The sequence below is a fragment of the Syngnathus acus genome, chromosome 4, assembly GCF_901709675.1.
Source record: "Syngnathus acus chromosome 4, fSynAcu1.2, whole genome shotgun sequence".
Classification (NCBI taxonomy): domain Eukaryota; kingdom Metazoa; phylum Chordata; class Actinopteri; order Syngnathiformes; family Syngnathidae; genus Syngnathus; species Syngnathus acus.
In genome coordinates, this window is record NC_051090.1 from 7,775,280 (window position 1) to 7,789,308 (window position 14,029).

General features: G+C 40.9%; 3 protein-coding genes and 1 long non-coding RNA gene across 6 annotated transcripts; 3 read left to right on the forward strand and 1 right to left on the reverse strand.

Moving 5' to 3' along the window:
• Nucleotides 1-211: 211 nt before the first annotated feature.
• Nucleotides 212-4,223, reverse strand: LOC119122094 (hydroxylysine kinase-like). The gene is made up of 5 exons (XM_037250282.1): nt 4,024-4,223; nt 2,697-3,001; nt 2,403-2,545; nt 1,100-1,280; nt 212-841 (listed from the first exon to the last, which is right to left on the reverse strand). The coding sequence occupies exons 2-5, from the start codon at nt 2,995-2,997 to the stop codon at nt 393-395; spliced, it is 1,074 nt and encodes a 357-aa protein (XP_037106177.1). The 5' UTR covers nt 2,998-3,001; nt 4,024-4,223; the 3' UTR covers nt 212-392.
• On the forward strand, nt 1,295-2,116 carry LOC119122095. The gene is made up of 2 exons (XR_005097800.1): nt 1,295-1,408; nt 1,451-2,116. It is a non-coding gene; the product is annotated as an uncharacterized LOC119122095 (long non-coding RNA).
• Nucleotides 4,224-5,561: 1,338 nt separating the features above from the next.
• Nucleotides 5,562-9,681, forward strand: zranb2 (zinc finger, RAN-binding domain containing 2). Of its 3 annotated transcripts, none has more exons than XM_037250027.1 (10): nt 5,562-5,715; nt 6,284-6,336; nt 6,611-6,719; nt 6,807-6,889; nt 6,973-7,049; nt 7,322-7,507; nt 7,596-7,762; nt 8,209-8,268; nt 8,705-8,854; nt 9,038-9,681. In XM_037250027.1, exons 1-10 carry the CDS (start codon nt 5,660-5,662, stop codon nt 9,099-9,101), a joined length of 1,005 nt encoding a protein of 334 aa, XP_037105922.1. In that variant the 5' UTR covers nt 5,562-5,659; the 3' UTR covers nt 9,102-9,681. The 3 variants fall into 3 exon arrangements, with proteins under 3 accessions (XP_037105922.1, XP_037105923.1, XP_037105921.1); XM_037250028.1 differs by having other exon boundaries at nt 7,322-7,489; XM_037250026.1 differs by having other exon boundaries at nt 8,705-9,681.
• Nucleotides 9,682-10,096: 415 nt separating this feature from the next.
• ptger3 (prostaglandin E receptor 3 (subtype EP3)) lies at nt 10,097-13,827 on the forward strand. The gene is made up of 2 exons (XM_037250305.1): nt 10,097-11,084; nt 12,961-13,827. The coding sequence occupies exons 1-2, from the start codon at nt 10,230-10,232 to the stop codon at nt 13,291-13,293; spliced, it is 1,188 nt and encodes a 395-aa protein (XP_037106200.1). The 5' UTR covers nt 10,097-10,229; the 3' UTR covers nt 13,294-13,827.
• The last annotated feature ends 202 nt before the right edge of the window (nt 13,828-14,029 follow it).

Genomic DNA, 14,029 nt, shown 5'->3' on the forward strand with positions numbered 1-14,029 from the left:
ACAGTCAATGTGAGGTTAGTTTTGCTGTTTTCAGTACTAATGACAAGATAAGTAAATATCTTTCATAAATCTATCTTGACATAAATGGATTTATTCTGAGTAACAACATTGATACAAAAAAAGGCTTTATTTCTCAAAATGTCAACAATATATTCAAACAGATGCAGCTGTTATCACTGAATGCACAAAAGTTACACTCATGTTAAATATGCAAACTGCCGGTTTGCGTATTTCAATCCTCCTTGATTTTTTTTGTGTGTGTCTGTGTCATATACTACTATCATGAGTGGTAGAATGCAATACAAAACTGTGGAAACCCTATAACAAATGTCCTGCTACAACAACTCTGAATGTCAGTCGTAAAACAAGCCTTCATTTATATTATTGACTTCTTACTTTAAGTCACTAAATTGAGTAGCAGCGTCAGTGTGGAACCACACCTTCTCCACCTGCTCCTTCCCTACCTCATAAAGTTTGCGTAAAATCAAAGTGTTACTCTTGGATAAACGCAACAAATATTCCTTATTTTCAGGGTAGCACTTTGATATGGACAAACACAACACTAAGTCTTGACAGAAGCGACAAAGGACGAGCCAAAACAGACAGTCCCGTTCTGCCTCATTGAGGGCATAGACGCTTTCCCAGCCTGCTAGAACATATCCACCTACCTCGATGGGGTTGGGGTGCAAATGCATCATATACATGATGTTGATGGCAAGCTCATAAACAGAGTAACCAAGGTTAATATCACCAAAATCAATAATACCAGAAACCCTGTAGCCTCTGCTCTCATCAGCTCGGACAAGCACATTGAGATCGTTTAAGTCCCCATGAATGAGGCCTGAGGAACGGCACACACAAAGCAGGATATAAACACTCGATATCTACCAAATATGACATTGGAGATATATTTTTTTTAAAATAAAATAAAGCCTGGACAAAGACTATTAGACACATAGTTGAATGTGTTAAGTTGGAAAGCCATGAATAACACTTAGTTACAATAACATCAAACAGGCTAAGGGCTAAACTAGCAGACAGGTTCTGTTGAACTTCTACTATCGCATAATAATAATAATAATAATAGCATCATACTTACATTTGCGGAAACTGGGATATTTGCAGGTGACATTAGTTTTGTACTGATGGAGGATGAACTGAACAATCTCCTGGAGAGGGTCTCCATCTAGTACATGCATGTAATTCTCCAAAATGGGAACATTTGACAGACTCCATTTGAAATTGTCCCTCTGCAACTTGCTAAGTTGAGAATGATTCAGCTGAGAACAAAAAAAATGGAAAAAACAATTGTGTATTTTTGTATTAGTTTTCTCAAAGAAAGGAGAAATTGTAGAATGGCACTCCAACAGGAAAAGCACTGCAAGCTAGTGAAACTACAGAATGGAATGTACTTTCTTACAAGAAGCAGAGATGTTACTGGACCGATTAGAAACAATCTCCTTCCAAGTCGTAAACGGCACGAAGAGTTGGTAGGAAGATTGTGAAAGAAAAATCTAGACTACAAGAATGCAAAAAATGACTTATGATTGGAAAAGGGTGGCAATTAGCTTCTCTTTCTTCCTGTGCTTCTTTTTTTGTCTTTGTCTTTCCTGTTCTGCAACATCTTATCAGTATGATTCTCTGAATACCATGTCCATGTCATTAGACAAGAGGTTTCTCATGAACTTTATACTCAATACTCCCTTGGATGCAGTTTGTATTGAGATGCAACAAAAACAAAAGCATAAGGCAATAATTGTATTATGTAGCAGCGTTGGCATCCTGCAACACTGCATATCCAGTAGAATTTTGTTTAAAGTATGAAAATTCAAAATACTATTTTGGACACTTCTAAATCAAAGGATCTGTCCAACCCATCGATTAAAAGTCAGTCAAGTAAAAATGCAAAATAAAAATGGGACCCCGAGTGGCTAAGCATTGCCAGAGCTAAAGGGGGGGCCACGAGGGGAACCTCCTCCCAAATATGCCTGGAATATGCCTATTTTCCAAAATCTCAGTGAATTCTTTTCTACATTTCTACCTGTCCCCCGTAAAGAACATAGAGTGAATTTTTTCACAGCGTTTTGCAAAGACTTTTTGGGTTTGCAAAAAAAAATGTTTTGGTGGACCCCTTGAGATATCCTTGCAACCCCCCACAGCCCCTCCAAGGAAATTATTCTATCTCTACCAGTAGGCCTAGGGGAACTACACATTCTACTTTACTGTGTTGTTATTTGCCGCTTTTTTAAAAAAAATATTAAAGTAGAAGCAATTTGAATGAAGTTGTGTTGGGTGTCATAAAATATTCATAAGCAGTCAGGTGGGCAGTTAAATAAAAGAAGACAAAAAACTCTTCACTTTTAGTAGTATAAAACAACAATGCAAATGGTTTACACTTGTACCTCTCTGAGGACGTTGTCCACTCTGGCTGCAGTCTGGCCGACTTCATACAAAAGACGTGGTGAGATAGGAGCTTTGGAGATAGGGATTCCAGGCAAATAAGTCAACAGACGCACCAGGTACTTCTGTAAGCCATACCCGCAATCTGTCAAAAGTAACAAACCAACAATTAACGTTTCAGTTGTCTCTTAAATTACTATTGACAAAATTCAGGTTTGTTCTGTTTTTAAATTAACAAAAACAAAAAAATTCCCCCCCATTATATCAACGTGTGCATAGTGCCGCTGGTCTCCTACCAATGTCTATCAGGGTCATGTCCTGTCCGGTGGTTGTTTTCAGAGTTGTTTGAGTCAGAAGTCCATTCTCATGCAGGAAATTCATGGCATAAGTCTGTAGTTCAAACAGGACGGGGTCTTTACTGTCCTCTGAATTGCTAATCTTCAAAATGTACTCGCCAGCTTCGACTGTTGCGATATAAATGTTCTGGTCGTCAAATGAGGGCAGATGGTGCATTTCAGAGGGAGTCAGTTTGTAGTGTTTCTTCACGAGCTCTGTTGCCTGGGACAGGTTGAGCCGGGGTGCGGTATTTGCTGACATTTTGCTGAAAGACAACACAATACCTAATGATAATGCATATTTGTCATATTGCTGATCTTCGTTGCCCATTCACACGCTGGTTGGGTCCAGATGTTTTTGGATGATGAGACACTTTCATGTCTAACATTTGACCTAGGGTGATCAAAATGCTATGGAAATTAGCATAAAGTACTAATAAACGGCAATTGAAAACAAATACATGAAAAACCAGGAGTGAAATGTTATAACTGACTCCATGATCTGGATCATTTGTAAAATAACTTTGAGTGAAAAGTAACTTTATGAAGTAAAAGATATGATATTGACTATTGAATGCCAAAATGTGGTTCTGCAGAGTAAAGGACTCAATTAGAAAACAGCTTTGCTGAACTGCTCTACTTTTCTATGCTTTGCTTCTGAATGCTGTTAGCTGTTTTGTTTGAAAATGTTTTTTATGTGTTGTGTCTTGTGCGTGACCGTGAACAAGATAAGCGATATTGAAAATGGATGGATGGATGTTGTGTCTTTGCTTGTGTGAAACACATAACCTTGTGTATGAAATTTACCAGAAAATTTAAGCTGCCTTACCTTGTCTGACTGTGAGCAGAATATTGCACATTACAGTGTAAATCTCACAATTAATTTTGACAATACTATCAAAACACCAGTGAACCAGTTTGATTAACACGCATGACTAGGATATGAATAAGATATGTTCACCTCGATGCTGTTACTATACGCTTTGTATCTGAACCTGTTCTTTTCCTTATTGGTAATTTTCTCTTCTCGTACTGTGGTTCTTCTGTCCAAAGAGTGAGATTCAAGAAAACTGAAAAATGTATGATCAATTAATATTTTTTAAAGACTCAATATTGCCATGCATATGGCTTTTAGTTTACCTTTTATAGTGTCAACTGTAGTTTGGGTTTTCAAAACTTAAAAACACTGTAACGGAATATCCCTAATCGCACAAGAGGAGTAAAAATGTCACTTAAAAATATAAAAATAGTAATTGTATATTTAAATATTACAAAGTTTTCAACTTACCTCAGATTGTGTAAGAGTGTGGAGGAAGGGGTGTGTTGCGTATGTCAGGTGCCGACTTTGTGTAATGAGCGAGCTGTGCAAGTGAGGATAATTGACTTTGAACGTGGTAAACAGAAGAGGAAAGGCGGTGCAGAGAGAGAGGGACAAAAAAAGAAAGGCCCTGGAGGAGGACGTGGCCAAATGCAGAAAAGTTACAGATTTATTCAGCCCACCACGGTGCCATTAAAAACTGTGTGTGCCCGCGCTTGTATGCATACCAGTTTGCATGTGTTGTGTGCATATGTACCGCTGCCATGTAATAAGGATATCTTGATTTATTGTTAGATATAGTTCTAGTTGATTTTGTAAATTGAAGAGTCATTGGTTATTCTTTCTTACAGGCACATTCCGCTAAACTTTGTAACTGGCCCTGGCTAAATAAATATTAAAATATATTTGTTTCCTATGCAAAGGTGGAAATATTGCCAGTTTTGGTGCTTCAGACAGTAGGCCCAGTACTAGCTCAGAGCAGCTGACAGGTAAAGAACAGAAAGTCATCTATCACTGCATGGGATTGAATAGGCTATGACTATGCATGAAACATTTGAAGAAAAAAAAGCATATACTTGACCATATTCTTTTGATATTGATTAAATGTGCTATTGTCGATAATATAATTATTATGCTGGTTGTTGAGTAGACATTATATATTATTTTATTTGATCATTATTTGGTTTGAAAAATGAAAACAGAAATATTGACTTGTACTTGCCATATTGTTAATATACCGTTTCTTTACATGATCATGACAGTGTATTTCATATTTTGCTTCCAAATATTTGGTGGGTGAACCCCTCCACAGCTGAGTTTTGGAAATGTCCAGGACTAAAAATATTCAGGGTGAGTGTTGTTGTGATTATGCTTATATTGGAGTGTGTATTTGTTTTGAATCAGCCAAAAACATGCTATTGTGTGTGCATGTGTGTGCGCACAAATGCGTTTTGCTTGTGCCCATGCATTTGAGTGTGGGTGTGAACATGCACGTGTGGGCAAGACCAGGGTGGCCTGGTTACATAACTGACCCCTGGCCTAAAAAAATCTCCCGGCCCGGCCCTGCTGTCAATTACTTATTTTATAAATTTCTATTAAAACGTCTCATCACGTGATGAGCTTTCTTTCTGTCCCTTTAATATCAACTCAATATGCAAATTGTGTTAGAGTAGTATATAATGAAATGAGATTCCCCAGAGGGGAAACAGTGTTCAACAGTGTTAACCTGTATTTTCAATTAATATATATTGATTGTCCCAAAATGCAAAAATCAGTGACGTCTGTTGCGCTCTGCCAATGATGCATTCAAATATTCTAGCTGTTTCTAATGTGTTGGTAAAACGTGCACCTTTTTGCCTTTGACTCCGATTCAAATACCAGATCATCGAATACATATCAATATCAAATGTTTCTTTGTGTGAAAACGACACTGAATATTTCTAAACTGTAAGATGACCCCGTAAATTGTAAGATGAGCGAGACGATAGCAAAGTGGGCAGCGGCATTTGAATGCAGCATCGGGGGTGGGCGGCTCTGTTCAACCACGTAGAGCACATTTTGGCTAGCAAGAGCAACTGAGCCACTCGGCGTTTCACCACGAATCGTCATGTCGGGCAAGAGCTTTCGAGTAAGCGACGGGGATTGGATATGTCCAGATAAAAAGTAAGTGATCGTACAAAATAAGATGATCGTAGATTTTTGGGAAATTTTGATCTTTTTTTTAAAGGGTCGAGTCTGGAAGCAGCTGCAGGTCAACTTTGTTTCGCTTACTAGGCCCTCCATCGTGAGCTACAAAGTAGCCAGCAATCAGTATCATTCTTATTATTTCGCCAAAAAGCTGAAAAACAAATCAAGAAGATTGAGCTTTGATATACAGTGATATAATGAATTTAATTTTCGGCTATTGTATACGTGTGTGCTGACTGGCTGCAAGCTAACGAGGCGGCTAACGTTAGCTTCTTTCGAAGTGCCTCGATTATAGTGATCGTGGGTCGTGCTTTTTCCCTTCTTGGCGTGGAGGACAATTTGTTATATGTATTTCAACGATGGTCATAATTATCAGTACGTAGTTACGATGCATTACTAGCGTCTCAAGGAGCGGACAGCTGCAGGTTTTATTACTTGGCTCTCCGGCATAATGGGAACTGTGTCACGGTGCTGCACAAAGTCAACGCATGGCACGCTCTGTGTGCGATTATTTGCTTACTTATGTCATGATTTTCTTTTCTAGATGTGGAAATGTGAATTTTGCAAGGCGAACAAGTTGTAATAGATGTGGAAGAGGTGAGTCTGCGACTAAATTAATGTTTACTCTATAAGGTTGTTGTCCAAGCACATTTTCAAAGCACATTTTGCACGACCAGCATTTACACACCTTGACTTATTTATTGTAAGATTGGGGTCTGCTTTAAATTCAAATTCTATTTGAATGGCAACAGGTAAGTACAGTACACAGGTTAATTGTACCTTCTGCCATCTAGTGGAAGAACATTTAATTGCTCTGCATGTCACTGGGATACATGCATGAACAAATACTTTCTTCTTCTGGGGTGGGTAGACAAGACCACAGAGGCCAAGATGATGAAAGCAGGAGGAACCGAGATTGGGAAAACTCTGGCTGAGAAGAGTAGAGGACTGTTTAGTGCTAACGATTGGCAATGTAAAACGTAAGTGTAAACTCAAATTGTGACCCGCATTCCTATTAAGTCCATTTTATATTCTTCTTTATTGTCCTCTCTCTTGCACTAATCAAGATGTGGAAACGTTAACTGGGCGAGGCGGTCAGAGTGCAACATGTGTAACACTCCCAAATACGCCAAGCTTGAAGAAAGGACAGGTAATTTAGAAAAGAATGTGCAACATTGTAATATCTGCTCAATTATGCAATCTCTCATTCATGTCTCTCCAACACAATTTCAGGTTATGGTGGCGGTTTTAATGAAAGGGAAAATGTGGAATATATTGAGCGAGAGGAATCCGATGGTGAATATGATGAGGTGCGCCATGTGCTGCTTTGCCGTAAATGAGTGTGCATGTGTTCAATGTAATCATGTCGCATTCCCATTTTTAGGAACAATAAGACGCTACTTGTAAATTAGTTTATAAAAACACACCACAATGTTTAAAGGGGAAATTGATTTATTTTTTTCACGTTCATGGCGTATATTAAAATTTACAATCTACTTCGCTACCAAAGAACCTAGAAATGCTGTGAGGTTGTCGAAAAATCGTTTTCTGCCATTAAGTTGATATTTGATTTATGTCACAGTTTGGGAGGAAAAAGAAAAAGTATCGTGGGAAGAGCGAGAGCAAGACGTCTTCCTCAAAAGGAAGTGAAAAGAAGGAAGTAGGGAAGAAGCCTCCGCCGCCACCGCCGCAGGAGGATGAGGAGGATGACGATGATGAAGACGGTGACCTGTCCAAATACAAACTGGATGTGAGCGTACGGCATGATGTGAAAAAAGATCAAGCAAGCTGTAGCGCTTTTGAAAGCATTTCGTGCAATCTTGGAGGAAGTGTGATGTTAAAAACTTGCCATCCAGGATGACGAAGATGATGACGAAGACGGCGACCTGTCAAAGTACGACCTGGACGCCAGCGATGAGGAAAAGCAGCAGCAGCAGTCGGCGAAAAGGGGCAGCCGGTCGGGCTCGTCTCGCTCCCGCTCATCCTCACGCTCATCCGGCTCCAGTTCTCGGTCGAGGTCCAGGTAAACGGGTGCAGGTCAAGGGTAACGCCAGGCAAAATGTCAGTATCAGCTCTCCACTCAGATCTCCATACTTTCCCTGTTGCTGTTTTCTGTTTTGCCGTTTGTGTTGATTGTGGTTAAGAGCCTCTCCTATTGTGTTGTAAAGACAGCGTAAACTCAATGAGCCCTCGTAATTCTGTACCAAGAGAACCATTTTTAAATTTGACTTGGAGAATCCATTCACAAACTGCCATTCACTTGTTAAAACAGCAGGTGGTGCTATAACTCTGTTTTGAAGGGTAATGCAAGGCATTAACTGCAAATTGTGACTTCATTCAAATTAGTGACTATATAGTGATAATATTTGTTTGATTATCACGGTGTACCACAATGTTGGGTGCACTTTTTAAAAAAAATAATATTGGAGAAAAAATATTGGAGAGTATTTTTGTCTTTTTGTCTTTCAGATCCGGTTCTAGGAGCTCCTCTAGTTCCCGATCCGGATCTCGCTCAAGGTCCCGCTCCAGGTGAATGAGGTGACATGCACTCTCTCCCTGCAGAGAGTGTTTGTATGAGCCCCAAGGCTCCGCAAACAGAGTTGTAACCGAGTTATTTATGGCTGCACTGGGATTAGTTATAGCAACCCATTATACATGATACAGGCAGATTTATCTACATACAATCTGGCCCCAATGCGCTTATAAATTGTAATTTGGCCTCGGTTGAAAATGATGCTTTTCGACCACCGGAAGTGCTCACACGTTCTTAGTATCGTTTGAATGGCATTAATATGAGCCTGCTTGTTGGGTTACATTGCAGTTTAATGATATTCAACGTCATCACTAAAGTGATACTAAGCTGTACATTTTTTCAAGCCATAAAGCTTGTACTCTGAGGCTTCATCCTAGTACTGAACTTAACAAGACCCTACTGACCTTGGTGCTTGGTTTATCCCTACAAAAGATCCAGCTCCAGGTCTGGAAAGGGCTCCTCACCCCGGAAGAGGTCCGCCAGCCCGCCTTCCTCACCTGAGGCGGGGCAGAAGCGCAGTCGCTCCAGGTCGTCATCTGGAGGGAGAAAACGGAGGCGCTCTCGATCCCGTTCGTCCGAAAGGTTTGGGTTTAAAGTGGAATACCACAGCGGCACTCACTATTTATGGCCTCGCTCACAACCTTGTCGTGCTGGTTTTTCGATGCTCTGAACTTGACTTGATACATTACAGGCACGCTGAGCTGAATGTTGATGACAATCAATGCTAACGAATCTCTCCCTTCCCATCATGTTGTGTGCTTTCAGGCGCAGCAACCAGTCCTCCGGCTCCTCCCATTCTGGCTCGAGTTCTAAAAAGAAAAAAAAATAATTTCAGTGCCTTGGTGAAATGAACCTCAGTGCAAGTGCATGTTATCATGAGAGAAACAACCACATCCATACAGTATGGTGTTCACCACCCCCCTACCTTCTATACACACTCGCACACACATTGCAGTAGCAACTCATATACTCTTAAATATTTCATCTCAATCTCTGCCCAACTTGTGACAGGTGTCTACCAATACATACATGGTCATTTAATAATGTCAATGTTGGTAGCAGTATTTCTCTTGATCGTTGGGACACTTTAAAATTTCCAATGGGGCACTCCGTTTAAAATATAAATGCATCTCTTTAGGAAAAAGTACACCGTACAAAGTTTTTGTTTTGAAGGTAAGTATTTCAAAGTGTTTATCCACAAACGGCACAAATTTCATTGGTAGTTTTCATTTGATTAAACTTTTGTCATTTATGTATACTGGAGGGAAGACCAGATTTGCGTAACAAATTCCCCAGATTAGTTTTCCAAGACTTTTTTTAGTACAGTATGTTATGACAATTCATTCTTTATATATAGTACTATACATGTTAAATAACTGTACGTGTGTAAATAAAGTCTTGTCAACTTATTTCCTTGTCATTTGTCTGAAGATATACAGCATTTAAAATGGTAAAATTTTCTCTGTACAGGTTTATTTTGTCTACAATGGATTTATTTGATTTTAAATCTTGTTAAATAGTTGAGCTTGTAACCAAAATTCAAAGCTGCACTTTGAGTTGTTCAAACGATTAGATTTGATATATATTATGTTAAGCTTTTTTTTTCCCACGCGTTTTAAATATCTATTTGATATCATTGAGCACGTCCCCATTTGGACGACCCCCCAGAAAAATAGCAGATTAGTGACAACCATCTGTCTGGGGGCAATCGGGAAGTTTGAAAGTAATGAAACAACAAGTTAATCACAAACGTCGGTGAAACTCGAGCCATTTTTAAAAATTATTATTCTGGGGAGGCACTAGACCGCCCCGCCGGTCCCGCCTCCGGCGCGTAAAAGGACTGTCGGGCGCTTTTACGCGCAGAGCCGCGCAGCTCAGTATTGTGGCGCTCGGAAGGGATGGTGAGCGCACGTACGGCTTGTGTGATTCGTCTCCGCTTCTCAGTGCGTCCGAAAGGATGACTTCGGACAATTGTGACCTTCTGGAGGGCTCGCAAAGCAGAACTGGGGGCATGCTGACGTCCAATGTCACCAAGTCAGCAGGGGAAGAAAACGCCACCAGGACGGATTCCGACTGTAGTTACGTGTCGGTTGTTTTTCCCATAACCATGATGGCCACGGGCATGGTGGGTAATTCTCTGGCTCTAATCCTGGTCTACATCTCCTACCGGAAAAAGGAGAACAGAAGGAAGAAGTCCTTCTTGCTTTGCATTGGGTCTTTGGCGCTGACGGACCTGTTCGGCCAGCTCCTAACGAGTCCGATTGTGATCTCGGTTTATCGCGCCGACCTAAGATGGGAGCGCATCGACTCATCGGGCAACCTGTGCGCCTTTTTCGGAGTGTGCATGACCACTTTCGGCCTGTGCGCACTGTTCATGGCCAGCGCCATGGCTATCGAGAGGGCCACGGCCATCACCAACCCGCACTGGTACTCCAACCACATGAAGACCAGCGTGACCAAGCAGACTTTGGTGGTCATCTGGTGCCTGGTGTTGCTCTTCGCTCTCCTGCCTGTTGCAGGGGTGGGCAAGTACACACGTCAGTGGCCTGGCACCTGGTGCTTTATCAGCACCGGGGACAGAGAAGTGCCCGGCAATATATTTTTTTCCTTCACTTTTGCCTTACTGGGGATTTTCTCGTTGCTTGTCACTGTCTCCTGCAACGTGGTGACCATCCGGGGCCTGATTATTCGCTGCAAAAACAAATCTGGCACGTCTCAGGCCTCCAAACACTGGGAAAGACTCACCACAGAGACAGTCATTCAACTCATGGGGATTATGTGCGTCCTGCTTGTGTGCTGGTCTCCTCTACTGGTATGTTATCAGTGCTCCTGTTGAAGTATGGTGAATCATGTTGCAAGTATTTCTTAACCCTCAAAGAGCAAAGGCACATGTTGTAAAAACAGCTAAAGATAAATCATTTTCAAATCTTAAGGTCTGTAAAATGCAGCTTGATGTGTGCTTGCATGGGTGTGCACACTTTTATGAACATTAGGCGGTGTTTCAAGTTAACCAACCACATTCAAAGTCATGGTAAAAGGGAGAGAGCACACTTTTTAAACTAAGTTTCTTGACATTTTTGGAATCACGTTCTTCAGCCCAAGACTAATTGGTCTGCAGAGAGCTTCCACAGCTTCAGAGGGATATTATTTATCAGTCAGGAGCAGTGTAAAATGTCCAAGGTAGAAAATATTCACTGGAACACAGTGATGGCAGTCATCTATTGGAGAAATCATGACACAGTGAAGACTAACTGGAAGTGGCTAAAAATGATTAGAGACCAACAGCAACACTAAAGGATCTGCAGAAATCTCTGGAAAACACTGTCTGTTTGTTGTTACTCGACAAGCTCCCATCTTTTTGTGTCTTGGTTATGGAGTGCACGGGGAGCAGTTAATATTTACACCTAATCGTTATAGTCTGACGATTGTGTGCACGATTTACTTTAGGTGCAGTGAGGTATAAACCGTTGTGACATTCTATTATATTGTCATCTGCAAAAATCGACACAAACCTGTACGTGTACACACACACACATACACACACACACACACAGCGGTCAGTCCTTGGAGATGCTTCATCTCCTTCGGCGGCACACTAACGAGAGCAGACACCACAATGTTCTGTTTGATCTCACACTAGCCGGAAAAAGGTGTCCATTTATCTGCCTCAAATTAGCAAGCCAAGTAGCAATGATTGCACTTGATGTGTACCTTTAAAGGTGCTGAAAATGTTCTTATATTCTTCCAAGCGGACAGGCTGTACTTTTCATTTCTTTCCATTGCCAGGCCTTGAGTAAATGAATGGTGCCCTGCCGCCCCCGTGACCCCTGCCAAAACACTCCTGCTATCCATTAAGGTCCAATGCACTTAGCTGAGATCTGTTTCAGGGGTCTGCTACATGTGCTGTGAGGGCACGCATTGTCAGTCACATGTAATTGTACGGGCAAGGACGTTATTAAATAACATTGTCATTGTAATCTTGGTATCAAAAGAGGCAGCAAATTTGAGTAAATAATAGAATTATTGCTACATGCATTTTGTTTGATTACATTCTGGTTATTTGAAAACTGCACATGAATACTGGGAGACTCATTTTTGGTTTTTGGGGTTACTTCCCCCAGACCTATTAGAAGGTGAAATGTATGCGCTAGCAGGGGTGTCAAACTCATCGTAGTCATAGTTTCCCTTGAAGGGCCATTATGATTGTCAACACTTTCTATATACAACAAAGTAGTTTTGAAATCAGAGACTAGTAAAAACTGCTCAAATATGTTAAAAACACAAATTGCAAGCAATATCTCTATTTTTTTTAAAGTGGAAACAATTTGTTATTTTAGTAATGACACAAAGCCGATGCAAAATCTGTCTTCGCCGGCCATATAAAATTATACGGAGGGCCGCATCTGGCCCCCGGGCCTTGAGTTTGAGAGCACTCTGCCGCTCCAAAAGATACATTTCTTTCCCTCAATGGATCTGGTAGTGTGTTCTGCATGATGAAGGCTCTCTTAATCAGTCATGTTGCATCATTATTAAAATTTGCAAATGTGTTTCTGTAGATTTCTGAGTTGTCGCATTACATCAATGAAGATTAATGAGCCAATTGCCGAAGAAGCAGTGCAAGCGCAAGACATGAAAGTTACATTTCACCGACTAAATTAATCTCGTACTTAATCTTTCTCTCTCCACAGGTTTTGATGTTAAGGATGATCTCCGCCCAGGTGTCCTCTCACGAATGTAATTCCTCACCAGAGAGCTCCCACCCTTCCTCCGTGCGAGACGTCCAGTTGGACTGTAATTTCTTTCTGACCGCCATCCGCCTGGCCTCGCTCAATCAGATCCTGGACCCGTGGGTTTACCTGCTCCTTAGGGAGATCCTTTTTCGCAAATTCTGCTTGGTAGCCAATGCCGTCTCCAACTGCTCCATTGAGGATCACAAGGAGACCCAAACAGCTCTGGATGCACTTAATAAGAAGAATCAAGAAAGCTTTGAAAAGCCCCAAAGTAACAAAGGAGACTTTTGAATGAGGAAGATTTTCCCGTTTTATAAGACATTGAATGGAAATTAACAAAGTGAAGATTCTGCATGTGGAAGCATATTTTTCCTTGTAAAAGTCAACTGACCATCATCTGAATATATCCCACGGCCTACCAAGAAGTCTTTTTGTTACTTTTCAGTCATATCATTCCCAAGTAGTGACTCTAACTTGAAGTGACGCATATTTCATTTGACATCACATTTTTACAGTAAGATATAAACCGTTTACTATACAGGAATGTAACTATTTTTGATGAAAAGCGGAAAGAAAAATGGAATGTAAGAATATTTATTAATGATCAATGTAGTGGTAAATACTTTTTGGGCCAAGAGCTTACAATGCTACCTATTGGATATCACTGAATGTAAATTGTAGAACAAACACTGGCGCAGCTAGGATTTGTATTCCTTGGGAAGGGTGGGTGCAAGGGTAACTCAGAGGGTCCACAAAAAAGTTACAAGCCCCCAAATCTGCAGAAAACTGTGATAAACATTCACCATACGTTCTGTGGAAATATGGCGAAAAAAACCCCAAAATGGAAATATATTATCTAACCTGGCACCTGGGGGGGTGCAGTGCCCTCACCCCAAGCCCCCCTCTAGCTCCGCCAGTGCACACAAATCAACAGATGTTTCACAGATGGTTGGCTTTAAGGCATCAATGCAGTATGTGAAATTCTATTATGTGTTCATCCATCCATTTTCTGAACCGCTTAGTCCCC

Coding starts and splice junctions, on each gene's coding strand:
- LOC119122094 (XM_037250282.1), bottom strand. CDS start 2,997: ATGTCAGCAAATACCGCACCCCGGCTCAACCTGTCCCAGGCAACAGAG. Junction 2,546..2,696: donor CATGACCCTGATAGACATTG/GTAGGAGACCAG, acceptor TACTTTTGACAG/ATTGCGGGTATGGCTTACAG. Junction 842..1,099: donor ATATCCCAGTTTCCGCAAAT/GTAAGTATGATG, acceptor GCCGTTCCTCAG/GCCTCATTCATGGGGACTTA.
- zranb2 (XM_037250026.1), top strand. CDS start 5,660: ATGTCGGGCAAGAGCTTTCGAGTAAGCGACGGGGATTGGATATGTCCA. Junction 6,337..6,610: donor TTGTAATAGATGTGGAAGAG/GTGAGTCTGCGA, acceptor TGGGGTGGGTAG/ACAAGACCACAGAGGCCAAG. Junction 7,508..7,595: donor ATGTGAGCGTACGGCATGAT/GTGAAAAAAGAT, acceptor CTTGCCATCCAG/GATGACGAAGATGATGACGA.
- ptger3 (XM_037250305.1), top strand. CDS start 10,230: ATGACTTCGGACAATTGTGACCTTCTGGAGGGCTCGCAAAGCAGAACT. Junction 11,085..12,960: donor TGTGCTGGTCTCCTCTACTG/GTATGTTATCAG, acceptor CTCTCTCCACAG/GTTTTGATGTTAAGGATGAT.